The following is a 21,498-nucleotide window of genomic DNA, read 5'->3' on the forward strand; positions in this document are numbered from 1 at the left end:
TCAAGCATTGCGAAAGTCCAGTTCGCTGTACAAACTGGATCCCTTTGTGGACCAAGATGGTCTGATTCGTGTTGGAGGACGTATCAGAAGAGCAAATTTACCAGTTGATATGAAGCATCCAGTCATTATTCCGCGAAAAGGTCATTTGACTGAACTGTTGATTCAACATCACCACTTGAAAGTGAACCACATGGGTCGTGGGATAACGCATAACGAGCTGCGCCAGAATGGCTATTGGTTGATCAGTGGATCTTCGGGAGTGTCAAGATTCATATCAAGCTGTGTAACGTGTAGACAGCTACGTAGACCCACAGAGCAACAGAAGATGGACCAAGATCACGTTCAAGAGTATTTGCTAAGGAATGGATGCGAGTGGATCCCATTCAAAATGAACCTGCCCCACTCTAGCCACATGGGAGGAACCTGGGAAAGGTTGATTCGCAGTGTACGCAATGCATTGGAACCACTGTTGTTGAAGGCTGGGAACCAACTCGATGATGAAACTTTGCGCACATTTATGACGGAAGTCGAGTGCATTATCAACTCAAGACCTCTCAGTGTTGACTACCTATGTAATGCAGATGCACCAGAGCCGTTAACACCAAACCACCTCCTCACTATGAAGCCAAAACGAGTGCTACCACCACCAGGAGAATTTCAACGAGCGGATGTGTACTGTCGCAGGCGTTGGAGAAGGGTGCAGTATTTCGCGAACGAATTTTGGCTAAGATGGCGCAAAGAGTATCTTCAATCGTTACAAGTCAGACGGAAGTGGGTTCAGCCAAAGAGAAATCTTACTGTTGGTGACGTGGTGATTTCCAAAGAGAATGAGGGAACCCGTAACAAGTGGCCGCTCGGCAGAGTAGTGCAGACTTACCCTAGTGAAGATGGTTTCGTCAGAAAGGTCAAGTTGCTGATGGCAGATGGAGATTTGGATGATCGTGGCAAACGCCAAAGCCCGCCGTCATATCTAGACAGACCTATACATAAGCTTGTTCTATTGCTGACTGCAGATGAAGTGGTCGGGGAGGATGTCCTTCACCGGGAGACCAGGGAAGTCCCCATCGAGGAGCCAACGAAGAACACTTGAAGAGCGACATGATTATGACAGTGAACATTGCAGTTGAACGTTAAATTTATTAACTCGTTGATCATTTCAGTAACTGCTGCGGTGCAGTTACGTGAATTTTCGAGATGCTACTGTTTGCGGAGCATTTAACTACCAGTTTATTGAAGTTTAAACCTTTAAGTTTATTGTTGTTTGTAACTGCACGGATGCAGTTGAGGAGCCATGTTACTACAGCGGTACTGCAGTAATAGTTTTGTAAGGTCAGCGGATGCATGTCACCAATTTGCTTGGTGACCGCTCATCCTGGCTCGTAGCCGCCATGTTTTCGTTCTCATCACGAGTGTGATTTTGTTTGGTCTTTATCCATGTAATCCTTCATCATCCACGTGTGTGGAAGGCCGTCTGAGTTGTTATCTTAAGTAAAAAGTTTTATCTTACGAATAACAATCAGTCTGTCTTGTCGAAACTCCTTCGGATGTTATAAGTTTGATGTGCGAAGGCAGCCACACTCATTATTTAAACTAGAAATGGCTATATTTCGGGTAAACTGAGTTAATTTCTTTTAGAAATCAAACTGCGTTGTCCATTTACTTCTTTGCTAAAATGTCCATTAGCGGTTATGACAATTTCGACGGCAAATTTTTGGCACAAAAATATTTTTTTCAGCAAAATTTGTTACCCTTCACCACAATACAATTACTAAGTTCGCAGATATAGTAGCCATGCCCACGAGTACGCTTAGCAATCCAAGTTTTAACTTCGTGTACATCATTCAATTATCATAGCGAATATGTATCAAAACTACTTAGAGCGTAATTACCAGAGAGCGATGTAGTTGCCCTTTTGCTAAAGAGTACCTTGTTTTCTCTTGAGTTAATATAGTTCCCATTTGGCCTTTTTGTGTGAAAAAATTGATCTGGAGCCCCTCCACACCGCACCCAATTTTGAAGGTTTCAGAGAAATTCGGTAAATTTTCCTGGTCTATTTCTAAAGGAAGTAAAACTTGCATTTGCTCTTTGTTTCCACTAAATACATAGAAATCAAGTCGTAAAAGGTTCGAGAACTCGAGATAGCAGCTGGATTTCTACTGTCCCACTGGCAGATCCGTTACTGGATCGTTCGGCCACGATGTACAAGTTGGACGAATTGGAATAATCGCGAAGAAGTGCAAGTTACTCGAACATATATTTTCAAGTAACGTTTTCGTTAGCGTTGCCGTCGTGGTTGTGTTAAGTCCTTTTGGACTTTTTTCATTCTTTCGTTAACCTTTGTTGGTTCATTCATCCGTTGCATTGGTTCCTTTCGTTAAAACATAGTCGCTTCGTTGGATCATTCCTTCGTTCATTCTTTCCTTAACCTTTGTTCGTTCATTTCTTAGTTCGTTCGTTCTTTGGGTAACCTTTGTTCGTTCATTTATTTCTTGGTTCCTTCGTTCGTTCATTCTTTGGTTAACCTTTGTTCATTCCATTCCTTCGTTCGTTCATTCATTCGTTGGTTCCTTTATTCATTCATTCGTTCGTTCATTCGTTGGTTCCTTTGTTCGTTCATTCATTCGTTAGTTCCTTTATTCGTTCATTCATTCGTTGGTTCCTTTATTCGTTCATTCATTCGTTCGTTCATTCGTTGCTTCCTTTATTCGTTCATTCGTTCGTTCGTTCATTCGTTGGTTCCTTTATTCGTTCATTCATTCGTTGGATCATTCGTTCGTTCATTCATTCGTTGGTTCCTTCGTTCTTTCGTTAACCTTTGTTCGTTCATTCATTCGTTTGTTCCTTTATTCGTTCATCCATTCGTTCATTCATTCGTTGGTTCGTTCGTTCTTTGGTTAACCTTTGTTCCTTCATTCATTTGTTGGTTCCTTCGTTCATTCATTCGTTGGTTCCTTTATTCGTTCATTCGTTGGTTCCTTTATTCGTTCGTTCATTCGTTGGTTCCCTTATTCGTTCATTCATTTGCTGGTTCCTTTATTCGTTCATTCATTCGTTGGTTCCTTTATTCGTTCATTCATTTGCAGGTTCCTGCATTCGTTCATTCATTCGTTGGTTCCCTTATTCCTTAGTTCATTCGCTGGTTCCTTTATTCGTCCATTCATTCATTGGTTCCTTTATTCGTTCATTCATTCGTTGATTCCTTTGTTCGTTCATTCATTCGTTGGTTCCTTCGTTCATTCATTCGTTAACCTTTGTTCGTTCGTTCATTTTTTCGTTAACCTTTGTTTTTTCATTCACTCGTTGGTTACTTTGTTCTTTCGTTAACCTTTGGATCGCTCATACCCACGCACTCACTCCTCACTCAACCAGACACTCACCGTTCCTATCAGCTCTCTAACTCGCCATTTATTTTCTATGGGTGGTTTGCATTGCCGCCATGTTAGTGGTCAAAACAAAAGAAAATTTGTTCACAAAGTTTGGGTAAGAATGGAAGAGGAGAAAAATCCTATTGTTCCTGTCCACCAACGTGGCCGCCATGACATAACATGCAAACCATAAATTGTTATTTGGCCCGCTGTAAATGCGACGTGCAGACTTTCTAGAAATTAAAATAATATATCTATTTATGTTTGCCTGTAAGGACAGATAATTCAAGATCATGGACGCGGTGTATTTACGTTTTACTAGTCAGGAGTTTTTGCTCGCCTTGGCTTTGAATTATGGGTTTGAATGCTGAAGGCCAAATTTATCTTATAATTTTTATAATTTAAACAAGGATTTTAGTGGTTTATGAAACAAAAGAAATGCAAATGTTGTATTCCCGACAAGTGTTCCGAAAGTAATGAAAACATCATTAATAATTCGTTTGCTCTTTCTCAGCTTGTACAATCAAATCCTCTTTTATTCTACCTCGGTTTACCGAGAAATTTGAAGTTTCATTATTGAACCAGAAATTAGGAGATAATTTCAAAAACAATATCCGTTCGCGTTTAAAGATCTTTGTTTATAGAGGCTTGAAAACAGCATGTGAAGTTCTGTGCCAGAAAGACAGCTGTTTCATTCGACGCTAAAAGAAAAAGTAAGCGAGAAAAGCAAGCATGTCACTGAAAAAGGGGACAAAAATGATTTGTGATTAATCGAAACTGCACTGAGTACATTTTACTTTCAACGAGGAATTCTACGAGTTAAACTGAAACCGCACCTTCACAGTCGATCAAAGAATCGCGAAATGGCCGATAACAGAAGAGCCTTGGCGCCAGCGAAAGTCAGTAATGGCGGATTCAATCAACAGCAACAACGGGAACGCTTTCGTACAGTGACAGCCTTCTTCATCTTTGGGACTTTAATTTACGCCACATATTCCCTGGTCATCTCCGGAGCACAAGACATTTTAGCAGGGACACTTATTCAGACTTCTATGGTTCTCGTTGCGGATATTGGACCATATTTTTTCGTTACCTTAATCGCACCTTATTTTATGCAAAAGATTCCTTACTTTGTCCGCATCACCACGGTTTTCTTGTCTGGAATCGGTGGCTTTCTGATGCTTGCTTTTGCCGAGCAAGTTCATTGGAAATTAATTGGTGTAGGAATAGCTTCTTTTGGCTACGGAGTAGGCGAAGTGACGTTTTTGGCCCTTACATCATTTTATCACGAAGTGACATTAAGCGCGTATTCTGCTGGCACAGGCGCAGGGTTTGTGATTGCTCCTCTATATTACACTGGTAGGTCTTTTAAAATTATTTATTTATTTTCATTTCATTTTAAATATCAATTGTTTATTTCTTGGCAGTTAAGCGTTAAAATCTCGCCGCCAATTTCTCGACGAACCTAAACCATGCTGCCGATCTTCGCATTTACCATCATGAATTTTTTATAACAAACTCTTAAGAATTGAAACGGAAGATCAGTTTGCCGAGCAGCTGTTTCATACAATCAATGACTGCCACTACTTTCTGTTTACAATATGAAAGGTATTAAAAGGCAATTTCTTTGGATAACAGAGACAAGTAGAAATCTGAAATAATCGCCCTTAGGTAGGAGAATTATGACATTCTCGTCCAACTTTTCAGTCAACCGTAGGAAAACCAAGAAATTTTTCGATCATGATATCCAAACAATTTCCAATTCTCTCAGCACTTAAACAGGGAAAAGTAATCAGCATGCAAGCATAACACGATCGTTAATTTCAGGCGAAAACTTATCTGTTTTCACGCGTGCAAACAACGATTTCCTCCTTAAGAAAAAAAAAAACACAATTTATATAAAATATAACTAGAACTTAACGGATTATGTCCCCTTGCAGCCATGACAACATGGGCCTGCGTTTCGCCAAACGCTACAATTTTAATCATGGCGACCATGCTGCTCTTGATCTTTGTCTGCTATTACGCTATGGACAAGAAGCATTTAGAGTCCAGTCCCACAACCGATGAACACGCCGGAGTAGAGTATACACCCCTGGACACCAAAGGTAAAGCTTTAGAAAATAAGAACATGGACAGTTTAGATCTTGTACACTGGTCAATGCTTTAAAAAACCCACAGATATACACTGGTCCAATCAGTAGCAGGCTAGGTGTGTTTAAACCACAAACGATCCAATGATCCAATATGATCCAATGCAAGTCCAATGCAATCAATTAAAATTATGAGTATACGTTTTCTGAATTGAAGACTTGAACATTTGTCTTAGCAAATTCATATTTAATGATAAGAGAAGAGCCAGACATCAAGGATTTTATCTTAATTTGATTGGTTTTGTATGCGAGTAGTAGTACTGATTAGAATCAACTTGACACTGACTCCTCGTAAATACTTCTCCGAAACGAATTTTGTTCCCTTCAGTAAACACGCGTATCTTCCATTGATTGTTACATGATACGGCTTATCCTACTGCCCAATTACATAACTTTAGATTGATGCTTGCTTAATCCCACCGCCTTTAAAGCTTCTCTGATTTTCAGCAAAGCCGAATTAAGTAAGGTAGGATGGCAATATTTACCACTCTGGATGTGAGAAGTTTGCCAGTAAGTTAAGCTTATAGCGTAGCTCGTGTTTTTAATTTGTGGATACACGTACCTCTCAACAGAAGATGCAACTGAAAGCTCCACCAACGAGGACAGCGCCAGCTCCGAAGATGGCTCCTTGACTTGTCGCGAAAAGTTCATGGTTATCCGTCAGATGCTTCCTAACCTGATACCGATTTATATCGCATGGTTCTCAGAATACATGATCATTCAGGCCGTCATAACAACCCTGGCATTTCCCAACGCTCCTTTCAGACCACGTGACCACTATCAGTACTACATTTTCGTGTTCTTGGGGGGTGAGGTGGTGGGAAGGTCCTACCTCGTGGTACTATCCTATATCAAAGCTGAATGGGCCGAGAAGGCTAAGTTCCCGTATCTTTGGGTCCTGGCGATTATTGAAGTCACGCATCTTCTGTTTTTCATCCTGGCGGCTTGGTACAGATTTTTGCCGAGTGTGTGGATCGTGTTGTTGCTGTCCTTCACTGGAGGTGCAACCATTGGTGTTTTCTTTGTCAATGCATTAGCCTTCTTCAGGGATAGGTTCGAGGGCCGTTATAAGGAGTTCGCCATGGGGTATACTGTCGTTGCAATGGGAGGTGGCACATTTACCGCCTCGCTGGTGGGCCTTGTCACCGAGCCCCTTTTACGTAGGCATTGTATGTTGCTTCTGAAGAATGATGATTACTGCTTTACGAGGTCAAAGGCCAGAGAGCACATCATGTCACACTGTCTAGCAAAGCTGAAATAAATAAACGTGTGATAATCAAAATATGCGTTACGTAAAGGGCCATGTTATTGAATGAAAAATTCCGAATAAAGTCCAGGGCTTACATTCTTTCAAGTGCTTTTTATAAGTTATTTTTGGAGGTGGGGGCGCAGTTTTCGGGAAGGCTTATCGAAGTGTTAATTAGGCCAACAATATCAATACTGCCTTCTCTTGTGTCGCAGAACGTTTTACGAAACGAAATCTTATTTTTCGAATTTACGAGCTGTTGTTGGTTTAACGGAAATGCCAGCTGGCCTTACTTCGCATTTTTATCGAGATATTTGCCCCCACTGAAAACGAAAGGAATTAGTTTTACAGTTTGCCGAAGAAACGCCGGTTTAGATTTTCTTTAAGATTTAATCCGAATTTCAGAGGTTAAATTTTGTTCGACCGAGAAAATTGGACGAACAAAAAAAGCCTTGGTACTCTTTGTTTAGTCATAAATTAACCAGAGTCTTGAGGAAGATGCTGCTATGACATCGTCTGTTATATTGATCATTGAATTAGTGAACCAGACAGTGGTTTTGTGAAGTCACCCTCGTTGAAAACAATTGAATGAATTTTATGCATCAACTGACTGTATCTATCAATTCATAATAGTAATAATAATAATAATAATAATAATAATAATAAGAATAAGAATAATAATAATAATAATAATAATAATAATAACAATAATAATAATAATAATAATAATAGCACTTTATTTAATGAGGTCGGCTGAATTTATCATTATACGGTATTTCATACATAAGTGAATGAATATATTGACAAATCATTTGACTGAATCTTATCATTATATTCATTTAATGCATTAAATAAATTTTAAACATTTAATGGAATTAATTCATCAATTTATCAAAGCCGTATATAAATTGAATGAATTCATGTTCATATCTCAGATTGAAAATAAGTGACTGTCAGAAAAGTGTCAACTATGTAATGATTAGAAAATCACTGCAAATATAACAAGTGAAATCTATCAACCTGTTTTATTCTCATATAATCCACCCTAGCACTACGTATATAGGCACTCTATTTAATGTAACTCTGCTGTAATGATGGAATGATGTAAACTAACAAGTAAGTGCGAACATCGTCGGTGGCGGAAGTAGACTACCAAACGTCGCGCTACTGCTGTGCCGAACTAAAGTCAAGAATTTAATTCGACTTAAACACGGCAGTAGCACGACGTTTGAGACCATTTAGCTGGGTAGGCTGAATTAAGTTCGGCACGACTATTTAGCATGGCAGGCCCTGTCCGTGCCGCACGGCAGTAGCGCGACTTGGTTTCAAACGGTGTGCTATTGTCGTGCCGAACTAAATTCATAAATTATTTTAATGTATTTTGGGTTCATTTTGTCGTGTTATATATTATATATATTTTAGAATTTGGCGCGACTGAATTAAATTCGACGTTTGAAACCACTACCGTGCCACTGCTGTGGTGCCGGGTCAAATTAATTGAAGTTAGCACGACGTTTGCCAACAGGCCTTAACTGCTCTTGGTATGTAATAGTGTAAGATCTTAGTTTGTTGTTCATTTGAAGTACTTTCCGTGTCCGGATTTAACAACATAAAATTGTGACGAAAGCGAAGTAAAAGGATTCCTCCCGAATAAAACCACACAAAATTCTTGTTTGGCGTAATTTAAGTTGGGCCATTTACTTTTAAGAAGGACTTGCAGATCATGTATTTAACTTGTCAGTTTCCCCATTAAAAAAGAAAAAAAAAGATTCAGATTCACTGAGTATTTTAAAATGCTTGTGGCGTGAATTTCGAATAAAAATTAACCTTTTAAAAGGGTCGGTTTTTAGGTTTAGTTCGAATTTCCCACACAAATCATGTGGCATTGGTAGAGTACCTCCACAAACTCAGATGTTCAAAATTCGATTGTATTGAAACTGGGATAATAAAAAAAAGATGACCGCGACATTGTTACTTGTTTTCGCGGGAACTTCATTAAGCGAAAACGGAACAGATAAAGCCTACGCCTACGCCATACTTTCCATACGCCAATACCTTTCATTCGCCGTACAAGAAGTACGCAGTTGTTTGGCAGTGGTACGCATCCAGATCGGTTTTTCGACAGATTTCAACGAGGAAGACAAAATTAAAAGGTATGAGAGAACTTGCTGCATTACACAGCATCAGAGGGAAAATTCATTAGTTATGGTGCATTATAACAGAGACTTTTGGGATCGAGTTTATACGACAAACGGCAAACGACAGACTCGCGTTTACATTTCCTCCTTAAAATAATCATTAAATGGGTAAGAATAGCGCAAAATAATTCTAGCTTTTGTTTCTAACACGATGGGATAGGACAACGTTATTTATACATGGTATTTTCATCAGCTTATTAATGATTATCAACTATCTATCTACCTAACTACGATTACAAAGGAATAACATTTAGACAACGAAGGCTGATTTTCTTAGAGGCCGTGTTTAAAATCTTTCTTAAAACTTACGTAAAACTGTGGCGACTCAATTTAGTCTTAAAATCGCTACTAATCTTCACTTAGCCGGAAACGGAAAAACGACGAGCAACAAACGCAGGAGTTTCTTTTTTTCATTTGCCGTTTGTCATTATAAACGTGATCCTTAATCTTTTTCATGAAGTCATTGCGAGGTGCGGATCGGGCTTAAATTTCGTGAAATTTTTCCAAAGAAAGAGTCAATATCGGCGCTACAGATTTTAATTTGACAAAGCCGACTCGCTCACTCAGCAGTTCCTAAAGGAAATTCTAGGGCGACACGCTTTTTCCTTTTGAAAGAACAGCTCCGGCGTCAAGGCTAAAGTCATGTTTAAGAATCACCGAAAGATGGACAAAGATCTTCAGTGGTGCAAGGGGATTAGACATTCCTGTCCATTGCAAATATCGAGTCTAAACAGTGATTTGTGGAGAACTTGGCTATTCGGTAAAGAAAAGGTCAGATACTTTTAGCTTTCCGAAGGCAAGCGAAAGCCCCTGAGTTAATTGATAGTAAAAGAAAAATGACGTCGACAGAACTTTTGCTTCTGAAAACAAGCCGGAAAATGCGTCTGCTGTCGCAGGCAACAAAGCTAAATTCACTACAAAAAAAAACAGTTTCCTCAGAGATACAGAATTACCCCGTCTACATTAATCAACTCTAGCTTGCAAAACTTTCTTAACGAAGCAATAAACATCGAAACAATGAATGAACAATCTGAATCTGAATCATATTTTTTCAGTGAAGTTTTCATCTGTAGTCGTATCAGCGGTTGTTATTCTTGTAAGAGCCAGAGCCTGGTGTATGTTGGCCTTGAGAAACGCAACTTGCTGCTACCAAAATGCAAAAACCTGAATCCTTTTCTACATATCACAGCTTGCTTTGGCAAAATAATTAGTTAGAGTAAAAGTCCGGCTCGAAACCCTGCCTTTAGATAACTCTTCCGCAAATATTTCATGATTTGATATAGAAAGAAGATAGTTCAGTCATATTTATCTTTTGTCGGACGTTCTCAATTTTCATTACTCAATTTCGTTGCTGCTTTTGGTATTAAATGTTTGTCTTGATTGTTTGCTGAATTCGTAGACGTCTAAGGGGGCGCGTGGACATATCACGGATGACTTACACCTAAGAAACTAGCTATCATAATTGTACTCCATACGTTGGCAATAAATCTATCTGCTACAGCTGAATTCGACCCATTTGGGTTCCAAGGGACAAAGTGCCGCAGCAGAACCTCAGGCTGGCCTCTTTCTTGTGAGGTGTACTTTTGGTTTAAGTTATTTTAATCTTTAAACCTGGCAAAAACATAAGCCTCTAATACGTAATAAGAATAAAAATATGGGTTTTTTTTATATGACAAGTGAATTCAATACGCAATAGATGTGTTTGCGTGTGTTAAAAATAATTTTTTAAAATACGTCGAATTTCAGACTCATCGAGGCCGGGAAGAGCCCTCCTACGGTTTAACCACCGATCACTCATTGACAAAAGTTCAATTTTGCTTGGAAAATGAGAAGTGGGTTCAAGGAAATTGGATATGTAGTTAATCTATATATTCCATCTTTATTTGGTGTTATATTTTTAAGGTAATTGAAATACTACCTACTTAAAAATCTCGTTTAGTAGTTGTCACTCTCGATTTGATCGTGTAAATTGCTTTTTTCTGTGACGTCCACAAATAACTGACCAATTAGAAACTAACCATCTTTGTTTCTTGCGTTCGGGCTTTGATATGAAAAACGATATGGTTTAAAGGGTGAGAGAAATATAACCTCGATGTTGACGTGAGATCCAGATTCTTATTATTCATGATCAAATATTTATTCTTTTAAATGCATTAAGGCAATATAGTATATAGACAACCGGTAGACTACGCGACAATGGCACCGGATGTTTAAAAATCAGTAAATACTCCATCAAGTGTACGCATATTTTATTCGGTCATAAACGCTCTCTCCACGTCTTCCATTTGCAATACTTTTATACATCCACGTTAAATATATTGATCTAGCACATGTTGAAAACTTAGGCAGATGAGGCTCGTTGATAAACTCACCCGTATAATAACATAATTCGAGATAAAACCACAGTTGATACGCCAATAATACATTTTTATTGTAAAATGTTTATTTTTATCTAGTTACGAGGGATTGCGGCTGAAGCAGCTCTGGATCACGTCTTCAGCATTAGATGTCAGTCAACCCGTTTAGCCTGAAAACAAGCAGAAAAACTCGGCGCAGCAACAAGAAAACTCCAGATGGATTTCCTCGGCAGTGGAAACGACACAGGTGAAATATCCTCTCACAATTACAACTTTTCCAGCAACATTTCCTCGCTTAACGACACTCAAGCAAGCAAGATGCGGTCCCCATGCGATGGGAGATTTTCTTGGACAGCACACGGTCCTTTGATCATGTTTTGCGTGCTCATCATCGCCTTTAACAGTGTTGTGATAGCTTTAATGCGCTGGAAAGAAACCTTGCGAACGAGCAGTAACATCATCCTTGTTTCCCTGGCAGTATCGGACCTAATGTCTGGACTATTCGGGATTCCGCTGTTTTTCAGTTGCTCTATCACTGTTACGTATACATCTCCGGGGTCGCCAACTGCTTGTGTCTGCTCAGTCATATTTATGCAGTTTACAGCTGTTTCAACCGTGCTCCATTTTCTTTTGGTCGCCTGTGATCGCTACATTAGGATCAACGTTTCAATGCTTTACTCAACGCTTGTTACATGGCCGCGTGTCAAATGCGCACTGATAGCGATTTGGCTGATCTCCCCCGCTGTTGTAACTGTACAGCTTGCTTGGTATAAAGCTGAGAACTACAGAGAAACGAAAGACAAACACACAGTGTTCTTTTTAGTTTTAGTCGTGGCCTTTTTCGCGGTGCCTCTACTTTTCATGCTGTGTATTTATGGTCATATAATTGTCGTGTCTATTCACCATCTGCGCGCAATGCGCGCACTCCGCAAAAACTTAGGTACAACCATCAAGACGCGATCGATTGCGCGCGATATGCGCGGGACTGTAATTTTAATCTCCATGCTAGCTGTGTTTTCAGGGTGCTGGTTTCCTTTCTTTCTAATGATACTTCAAAGTTACACAAGTGTGCATTTAATCCCCACTTCTTCATGGGTGTTGTGTTATACGTTTTTTGCGCGGTTCATTCCTCCCTTAACAAACCCAGTGTTTTGCGCGTTTTGCAAACGAGATTTTAGGAACGCCCTTCGGGTGTGGGTGAAATCAAGAGCAGCTGGATTTACAGAACTTTTTGACAGTATTTGTCACAAAAGAAATCGATCCAGCGAGGAAATCCGTGTTTCATTCTGTCAAAGCGTGGATTGTGTAGCAGATGACTATGAGAGAAATTTCAGTGAAAGCTCATTTGGGCTATCATCGTTATTTCAGGAGCGTAAAGAGTTTCAAACTACAACATTAACACCAGATATCAAATTCTGATGAATCGAGTATTCACCTGCATTAAAACCAACGCGTTGGTGGAGCACAGCTATCATATTTCCGACAGAATGCGGTAAAAACAAGAATTACTCAAGAAAAGAAAGGGCTAGAGCACTCGTGTTAATTGCATAAGGAGTTTTAATTAGCCTCATTTCGAAACGTTTACCTCTAGATTTGATCCTATAAACAAAGCTTTGAAAATAATCAACATTAAACTAATAAAACGTATCGAAATGATAAAACTAATTCCAATCTGTTTGCCGACTGTCAGAAAACAATCACTGCCCACAATCTTCCGAAAGTCGGCCAAATACATTTAGTAAACCCGCCATCAAAGAGGATTAATTTTGGTTTCGTTTGGTAAACCATTGTTGCCTTGCTCGGGGCCTAACGAATAAAGAAAGAAAGAAACCTATATTTTAATAGGTTAACTCCTTCAGTTTTTGTACAAGATAAAAACTGCTATCCATAGAGGCCCTAAATAATAAGGAAAACTGGCAAAATAATTTTAAGAATAAGGCATAACTAGCAAAAACTATGAATTAAGGAAAAGAGATGACCAAATAAGTTATACGGATAATCGAAAATGAACGTCAAGCAGTGTGAGTTTATCGTGCGTACATGTTACAATAATCTTTCCTCTCCTATTTGTAGCCATAAATATAATAGAGCTAATAAAATTCAAGTAAAATGGAGGGGATCTACAAAACGGAGAACTTAAGATTTCAACGCAGACTCCATAGATTCATATTTGTTACACCATTTTTTTTTAATATTATTATTATTTTTTTGCAGGGGGTGGGGAGGGGGGGATGAGAGGGGGCAGACAGTAAAGCAGTGTTTTAACCCACCTTAACTCTAGCCCTAAACCTATCTAAACCGGAGGCGGATTCTGCTCGCGGCGACTTTGAACTGGAAGAACTTGTTTAACATTTACACAAACGCCATAAAACTTCATGACTTTTTCAGAAATTTATCTGGGAACAATTAAATGTGGGTTCATTGACGATTTCATTTTACTGACAATTTTTTGACCTGGAAGCTTTTTCAGAAAATTGAAAATCCTTTTTTTTTTTTTACGATTAGGAGAAACAAATTACTTTCTGACTGTAGCTTTAATTAATTAAGCTTTCAAATTAGTGTTTCTTTATTGGTTTTGATTACTTTTCGTTCAGTATGTTCAATATTTAATGGTGTCTCACAAGGTAGTATCCTTGGACCGCTTATAAGTATACGTTTAGGACTTAAAAGCTATGTCGTCGATACTAAACTTCAGATTTATTTTGAGCTTCGAGATAGCGCCGGCCAACGCAATACACGACCTGGAGAGTGATCTTCTTCTCGAACACAATTGGTGCTTTGACAAACTTCATTCACCTAACTTCCGAAAAAACTAAACTGACAGCTGACTGCCAAATTCTCCGATTTTAAAATAACTTCACTGGGGAATGACCCTTCTCCAGCATCATCCGCAAAGGACCTCGGCGTTATACTCGACACGTACCTTACTTTCAACCACCATCTTTTATATGTCACGTCTCGCCCGGATCAGACCTGTTAAACGTAGATCAGATAGATTAGTGAGTTCGTTCGAGTTTTCTTAGAAACGAGCGCGTCTGCCCTGGTCGATTCATTAAGGAACTTTAGCAACGACGACGGTGACGGCAACGAGAACGTCAAAAAAGCAATAGGCTTGATAACCAAAACAACAACCCTGCACTTTTTGGCACATTTCCTTGCTGTCACTGCACGACTAGGACGTGAAATTAGCTGATGGGACGTTTTATGGAGGACGTAAACACACGACGACGAATTTTTCTTTCCCTTTCTTAACTTGCGTGTGGTCTACAAGAATTCAAGTCCAGGAAATTTCACCTATATTTGACATTTAAAGTGAGTTGGAATAATCGCGACGTCTTTTGAAAAAAACCGCAAATTCATTTTATATTTATAGCTAGTGACGTTTTCGCTGCCGTCCATGGGTCATGCGCAATAGACTACGAGTACACTTGTTCGTTTCATTTTCTTTGCGACATGACCCATGCACAGTGGCAGACGAGCACGAGGACTCGTTTTGTTCTGATTTAGACCACAATGGGTCATGCACAATGGCTTACAGAAACAATGACTCGATTCATTTGTTTGGAGACTATAAAAGGTCTGCTTTCTACTGTGAACATGACAAGAACGCTAGGTCAAATCGTTGTACTGCGACGAACTGGAATAAATCGACAGAGACAAGTTTTGACTGTACCACACAGCCCCCAAAACGTCCTTTCTACGCGCCCTAGTAGCGATGCTAAACCTTCTGAATAGGATTAGTTTTCCAGTTTGTCGAAGAAGCGCCTGTTTAGATTTTCTTTAAGATTTAATCCGAATTTCTGAAATTGAATAGGCCATTTCCGAGTTGCTTTGAGCCTCATTGTAAAAGCAAGGCTAAGTGCAAAGTTTTTATTATGAAAATAAGTTTTCATTCATATGCAAACAAAACTAATTTTCATATGAAAAGTTTTGCACTTAGCCTCACTTTTATAATGAGGTTCAGAGCAACTCGGAAATGGCCTATTGCCTAATTTAATCATAAATTAACCAGAGTCGCGAGCAAGATGCTGATGACATAGTCCGTAATATTAATCATAAATTAGTGAGCCAGTCAGTGATTTTGTGAAGTCACCCTCGTTGAAAACAATTGAATGAATTGTATGCATCAACTGAATGAATCTATATCAATTAATAATAATAATAATAATAATAATAATAAATTAATAATAATAACACTTTATTTAATGAGGGCGGCTGAATTTATCACTATACGGTATTTCATACATAAGCAACTGAATGAATATATTGATAAATCATTTGAATGAATCTTATCATTATATTCATTTAATGCATTAAATGAATTTTAAACATTAATGGAATTAATACATCAATTTATCAAAGCCGTATATAAATTGAATGAATTCATGTTCATATCTCAGATTGAAAATAAGTGACTGTCAGAAACGTCTTAACTATGTAGTGATTAGAAAATCACTGGAAATATAACAAGTGAAATCTATCAACCTGTTTTATTCTCATATAATCCATGGAAAATTGAGACGGCGACTGATACATTTACCCAAAATTCTTAGCAACGAAAACCCTAAAAACGCTCATAAAAACACACAGAAAAATTCTAAAAACTTTAAACCTAACATACACCTTTTAATTTGTTAGTACAGGAACGAATTTCGCAGAAAATAGAGAGGTTAAGAATTGCGTTTACGGCAAACGGCAAACGCGAGATTCGCGGTTATGTTTTCTTGAAATAAGGGGTGCAAAGATGAGAATAGTGCAAACTAATTCTGGCCTTCGATGCTAACGCAAAACAACTCGATTTGACAGACAAACTGAAAACAGCAAGCGGCAAATATAGAACAAACATAGTCAGGTGGTCATAACTCACGTTTACCGTTTGCCGTAAACGTCATTCTTGACCTCTCGGTTATGGCTTTCTATGTGCCTATTGGCTGTGTTAGGTTCGCAAGGTATTGTGGTAAAGTGTTTTGCCGCCATCTTTTTCTATACAGTGGATTATGCCCAAGATAGCACTACGTATATAGGTACACTATTTAATGTAACTCTGTTGTGATGATGTAATGATGTAAACTAACAAGTAAGTGCGAACATCGTCAGTGGCGGAAGTAGACTACCAAACGTCACGCTACTGCTGCGCCGAACTAAATTCAAGAATTTAATTCGACTTAAACACGGCAGTAGCACGACGTTTGAAACCATTTAGTTCGGCAGGCTGAATTAAGTTCGGCACGACTATTAAGCACGGAAGTAGCACGGCGGGCCTTGTACGTGCCGCACGGCAGTAGCGCGACTTGGTTTCAAACGGCGTGCTATTGCCGTGCCGAACTAAATTCATAAATTATTTTGTCGTTTTCTATGTTTTATATATTTTAGAATTTGGCGCGACTGAATTAAATTCGACGTTTGAAACCACTGCCGTGCCACTGCCGGGTCAAATTAAGTTCGGCACAGCAGTGCCACGACGTTTGCCAACAGGTCTAAACTGCGCTTGGTATGTAATAGTGTAAGATCTCTGTTTGTTGTTCATTCGAAGTACTTTCCGTGTCCGGATTTAACAATATAAAATTGTGACGAAAGCGAAGTTAACGATTCCCCCCGACATCCACATAAAATTCTTGTTTTGCGTAATTTAAGATGGGCCATTTACTCTTAAGAAGGACTTGCAGATTGTATTTAACTTATCAGTTTCCCCATTAAAAAAGAAAAAAAAAGGTTCAGATTCACTGAGTACTTTAAAATGCTTGTGGTGTGAATTTAGAATAAAAATTAACCTTTTAAGGGGGTCGGTTTTAGGTTTAGTTCGAATTTCTCACACAAATCATGTGGCATTGGTAGAATACCTTCACAAACTCAGATATTCGAAATTCGATTGTATTGAAACTGTGATAAAAACAGATAACCACGACATTGTTACTTGTTTTCGCGGGAACAGATAAAACCTGCGCCATACCTTCCATACGCCAGTACCTTTCATTCGCCGTACAAGAAATACGCAGTTGTTTGGCAGTGGTACGCATCCAGATCCGTTTTTCGACAAATTTCAACGAGGAAGACAAAATTAAAAGGTATGAGAGAACTTGCTGCGTAACAAAGCATTAGAGCGAAAATTCATTTGTTATGGTGCATGACAATAGAGAGTTTTAGGATCGAGTTTACACGACAAACGGCAAACGAAAGACTCGCGTTTACATTTCCTCCTTAAAGTAATTATATTATATTTTTATAATGGGTAAGAATAGCGCAAAATAATTCTAGCCTTTGTTTCTAACACGATGGGATAGGATAACTTATTTATTTATACATGGTATTTTCATCAGCTTATTAATCATTATCAACTATCTATCTACCTAACTAAAATTATAAAGGAATAAAATTTAAACAAAAAAGGCTGATTTCTTGGAGGCCGTCTTTAAAATCCTTCATAAAAGTTACTTCATTATAAAACTGTGGCGACTCAATTTAGTCTTAAAATCGCTACTCATCTTCACCTAGCCGGAAACGGAAAACGGCGAGCAACAAACGCAGAAGTCTCTTTTTTTTCATTTGCCGTTTGTCATTATAAACGTGATCTCCTTAATCTTTCTCAGAGGTACGGATCGAGCTTAAATTTGGTGAAATTTTTCCAAAGAAAATGTCAATATCGGCGCTACAGATTTTAATTTGACATAGCCGGCTTGCTCACTCAGCAGTTCCAAAAGGAAATTCTAGGGCGACACGCTTTTCCTTTTGAAAGGACGGCTGAAGTCGTGTTTAAGAATCACCGAAAGATGGACAAAGATTTTCAGTGGTGAAAGGGGATTATACATTCCTGACCATTGCAAACTGGTGATTTGTGGAGAACTTGGCTATTCGGCAAAGAAAATGTCAGATCCTTTTAGCTTTCCGAAGGCAAGCGAAAGCCCCTGAGTTAATTGATAGTAAAAGAAAAATGACGTCGACAGAACTTTTGCTTCTGAAAACAAAAGTCGGAAAACGAGTCTGCTGTAGCAGGCAAAAAAGCTTAATTCACCACAAAAAAAATCAGTTTCCTCAGAGATACAGAATTACCCCGTCTAAAATTATCAACTCTAGCTTGCAAAACTTTCTTAACGAAGCAATAGACATCGAGACAACTAATGAACAATCTGAGTCTGAATCATATTTTTTTCAGTGAAGTTTTCATCTGTAGTCATATCAGCGATTGTTATTCTTGTAAGAGCCAGAGCCTGGTGTACGTTGGCCTTGAGAAACGCAACGTGCTGCAACCAAAATGCAAAAAGCTGAATCTTTTTCTACATATCACAGCTTGCTTTGGCGAAAAAACTAGTTAGAGTAAAAGTCTGGCTCAAAACCCTGCCTTTACATAACTCTTCCGCAAAAATTTCATGATTTGATGTAGAAAGAAGATAGTTCAGTCGTATTTACCTTTCGTCGGTCGTTCTAAATTTTCATTACCCAATTTCGTTGCTGCTTTTGGTATTAAATGTTTGCTTTTACTGTTTGCTAAATTTGTAAACGTCTAAAGGGGCGTGGGGACATATCACGGATGACTTACACCAAAAAAATTAGCTGTCAAAATTGTACTCCACACGCTGGGAATAAATCTATCGGCTACAGCTGAATTCGACCCATTTGGGTTCCGAGGGACAAAGTGCCGCTGCGGAAACTGGAATCTTTCTTGTGAGGTGTACCTTTGGTTTAAGTTATTTTTATCTTTAAACCTGGCAAAAACATAAGCCTCTGATACGTGATAAGAATAAAAATATGGGGTTTTTTTATGACAAGTGAAATCAAGACCCAATAGACGTGTTTGCCTGTGTTAACCTTTTCTTTCTAAAATGAATTTTTTAAAATACGTCGAATTTCAGACTCATCGAGGCCGGAAAGAGCCCTCCTACGGTTTAACCACCGATCACTCATTGACAAAAGTTCAATTTCGCTTGGAAAATGAGAAGTGGGTTCAAGGAGATTGGATAAGTAGTTAATCTATATATTCCATCTTTATTTGGTGTTATATTTTTAAGGTAATTGAAACACTTCCTAATTAAAACTCTCGTTCAGTAGTTGTCACTCTCGATTTAATCGTGTAAATTGCTTTTTTCTTTTAAGTCTACAAATAGCTGACCAATTAGAAATAAACCATTAGTGTTTCTCGCGTTCGGGCTTTAATCTGAAAAATTATATAGAAACATAGCCTCGCTGTTGACGTGAGATCCAGATTCTTGTTATTCATGATCAAATATTTATTATTTTAATTACATTAAGGCAATATAGTATGTAGACAACCGGTAGACTACGCGACAATGGCACCGGATGTTTAAAAATCGGTATATACTCCATCAAGTGTACGCATATTTTATTTCGTCATAAACGCTCTCTCTACGTCTTCCATTTGCAATACTTTTATACATCCACGTTAAATATATCGATCTAGCACATGTTGAAAACTTGTGCAGATGAGGCTCGTTGATAAACTCACCGTATAATAACATAATTCGAGATAGAAACCACAGTCGACACGCCAATAACACATTTTTATAGTAAAATGTTTATTTTTATCTAGTTATGAGGGATTGCGGCTGAAGCAGCTCTGGATCACGTCTTGAGCATTAGATCTCAGTCAACCCGTTTAGACTGAAAACACACAAAAACTCGGCGCAGCAACAAGAAAACTCCAGATGGATTTCCTCGGAAGTGGAAACGACACAGGTAAAATATCCTCTCACAATTACAACTTTTCCAGCAACATTTCCTCGCTTAACGACACTCAAGCAAGCAAGATGCGGTCCCCATGCGATGGGAGATTTTCTTGGACAGCACACGGTCCTTTGATCATGTTTTGCGTGCTCATCATCGCCTTTAACAGTGTTGTGATAGCTTTAATGCGCTGGAAAGAAACCTTGCGAACGAGCAGTAACATCATCCTTGTTTCCCTGGCAGTATCGGACCTAATGTTTGGACTATTCGGGATTCCTCTGTTTTTCAGTTGCTCTATCACTGTTACCTATACATCTCCGGGGTCGCCAACTGCTTGTGTCTGCTCAGTCCTATTTATGCAGTTTACAGCTGTTTCAACCGTGCTCCATTTTCTTTTGGTCGCCTGTGATCGCTACATTAGGATCAACGTTTCAATGCTTTACTCAACGCTTGTTACATGGCCGCGTGTCAAGTGCGCGCTGATAGCGATTTGGCTGATCTCCCCCGCTGTTGTAACTGTACAGCTTGCTTGGTATAAAGCTAAGAACTACAGAGAAACGAAAGACAAACACACAGTGTTCTTTTTAGTTTTAGTCGTGGCCTTTTTCGCGGTGCCTCTACTTTTCATGCTGTGTATTTATGGTCATATAATTGTCGTGTCTATTCACCATCTGCGCGCAATGCGCGCACTCCGCAAAAACTTAGGTACAACCATCAAGACGCGATCGATTGCGCGCGATATGCGCGGGACTGTAATTTTAATCTCCATGCTAGCTGTGTTTTCAGGGTGCTGGTTTCCTTTCTTTCTAATGATGCTTCAAAGTTACACAAGTGTGCATTTAATCCCCACTTCTTCATGGGTGTTGTGTTATACGTTTTTTGCGCGGTTCATTCCTCCCTTAACAAACCCAATGTTTTGCGCGTTTTGTAAACGAAATTTTAGGAACGCCCTTCGGGTGTGGGTGAAATCAAGAGCAGCTGGATTTACAGAACTTTTTGACAGTATTTGTCACAAAAGAAATCGATCCAGCGAGGAAATCCGTGTTTCATTCTGTCAAAGCGTGGATTGCGTAGCAGATGACTATGAGAGAAATTTCAGTGAAAGCTCATTTGGGCTGTACTTGCTATTTCAGGAGCGTAGAGAGTTTCAAACTACAACGTTAACACCAGATATCAAATTCTGATGAATGGAGTATTCACCTGCATTAAAACCAACGCGTTGGTGGAGCACAGCTATTATATTTCCGACAGAATGCGGTAAAAACAAGAATTACTCAAGAAAAGAAAGAGCTAGAGCACCTCTAGATTTGATCCTATAAACAAAGCTTTGAAAATAATTAATATTAAACTAATAAAACGTATCGAAATGGTAAAACTGATTCCAATCTGTTTGCCGACTGTCGGAAAACAATCACTGGCCACAATCTTCCGAAAGTCGGCCAAATACATGTAGTAAACCCGCCATCAGGAGAATTAATTTTGGTTTCGTTTGGTAAACCATTG

General features: G+C 38.9%; 3 protein-coding genes and 1 long non-coding RNA gene across 4 annotated transcripts in view; all 4 read left to right on the forward strand.

Moving 5' to 3' along the window:
* Positions 1-21,498, forward strand: part of LOC146479190 (uncharacterized) — a 203,616-nt gene that overhangs the window by 58,027 nt on the left and 124,091 nt on the right. The window lies entirely within an intron of this gene.
* LOC146479198 (uncharacterized) lies at positions 1,776-8,995 on the forward strand. The gene is made up of 3 exons (XM_085111451.1): positions 1,776-4,724; positions 5,306-5,473; positions 6,091-8,995. Exons 1-3 carry the CDS (start codon positions 4,229-4,231, stop codon positions 6,777-6,779), a joined length of 1,353 nt encoding a protein of 450 aa, XP_084967577.1. The 5' UTR covers positions 1,776-4,228; the 3' UTR covers positions 6,780-8,995.
* On the forward strand, positions 10,551-13,454 carry LOC146479199 (adenosine receptor A2b-like). The gene has a single exon (XM_085111169.1). The coding sequence runs from the start codon at positions 11,536-11,538 to the stop codon at positions 12,736-12,738; it is 1,203 nt and encodes a 400-aa protein (XP_084967295.1). The 5' UTR covers positions 10,551-11,535; the 3' UTR covers positions 12,739-13,454.
* On the forward strand, positions 17,251-21,285 carry LOC146479200 (adenosine receptor A2b-like). The gene is made up of 2 exons (XM_085111170.1): positions 17,251-17,384; positions 19,862-21,285. The coding sequence occupies exon 2, from the start codon at positions 19,977-19,979 to the stop codon at positions 21,177-21,179; it is 1,203 nt and encodes a 400-aa protein (XP_084967296.1). The 5' UTR covers positions 17,251-17,384; positions 19,862-19,976; the 3' UTR covers positions 21,180-21,285.

This window comes from Pavona decussata, unplaced genomic scaffold, assembly GCF_977016875.1.
Source record: "Pavona decussata unplaced genomic scaffold, jaPavDecu1.1 SCAFFOLD_61, whole genome shotgun sequence".
Lineage (NCBI taxonomy): Eukaryota > Metazoa > Cnidaria > Anthozoa > Scleractinia > Agariciidae > Pavona > Pavona decussata.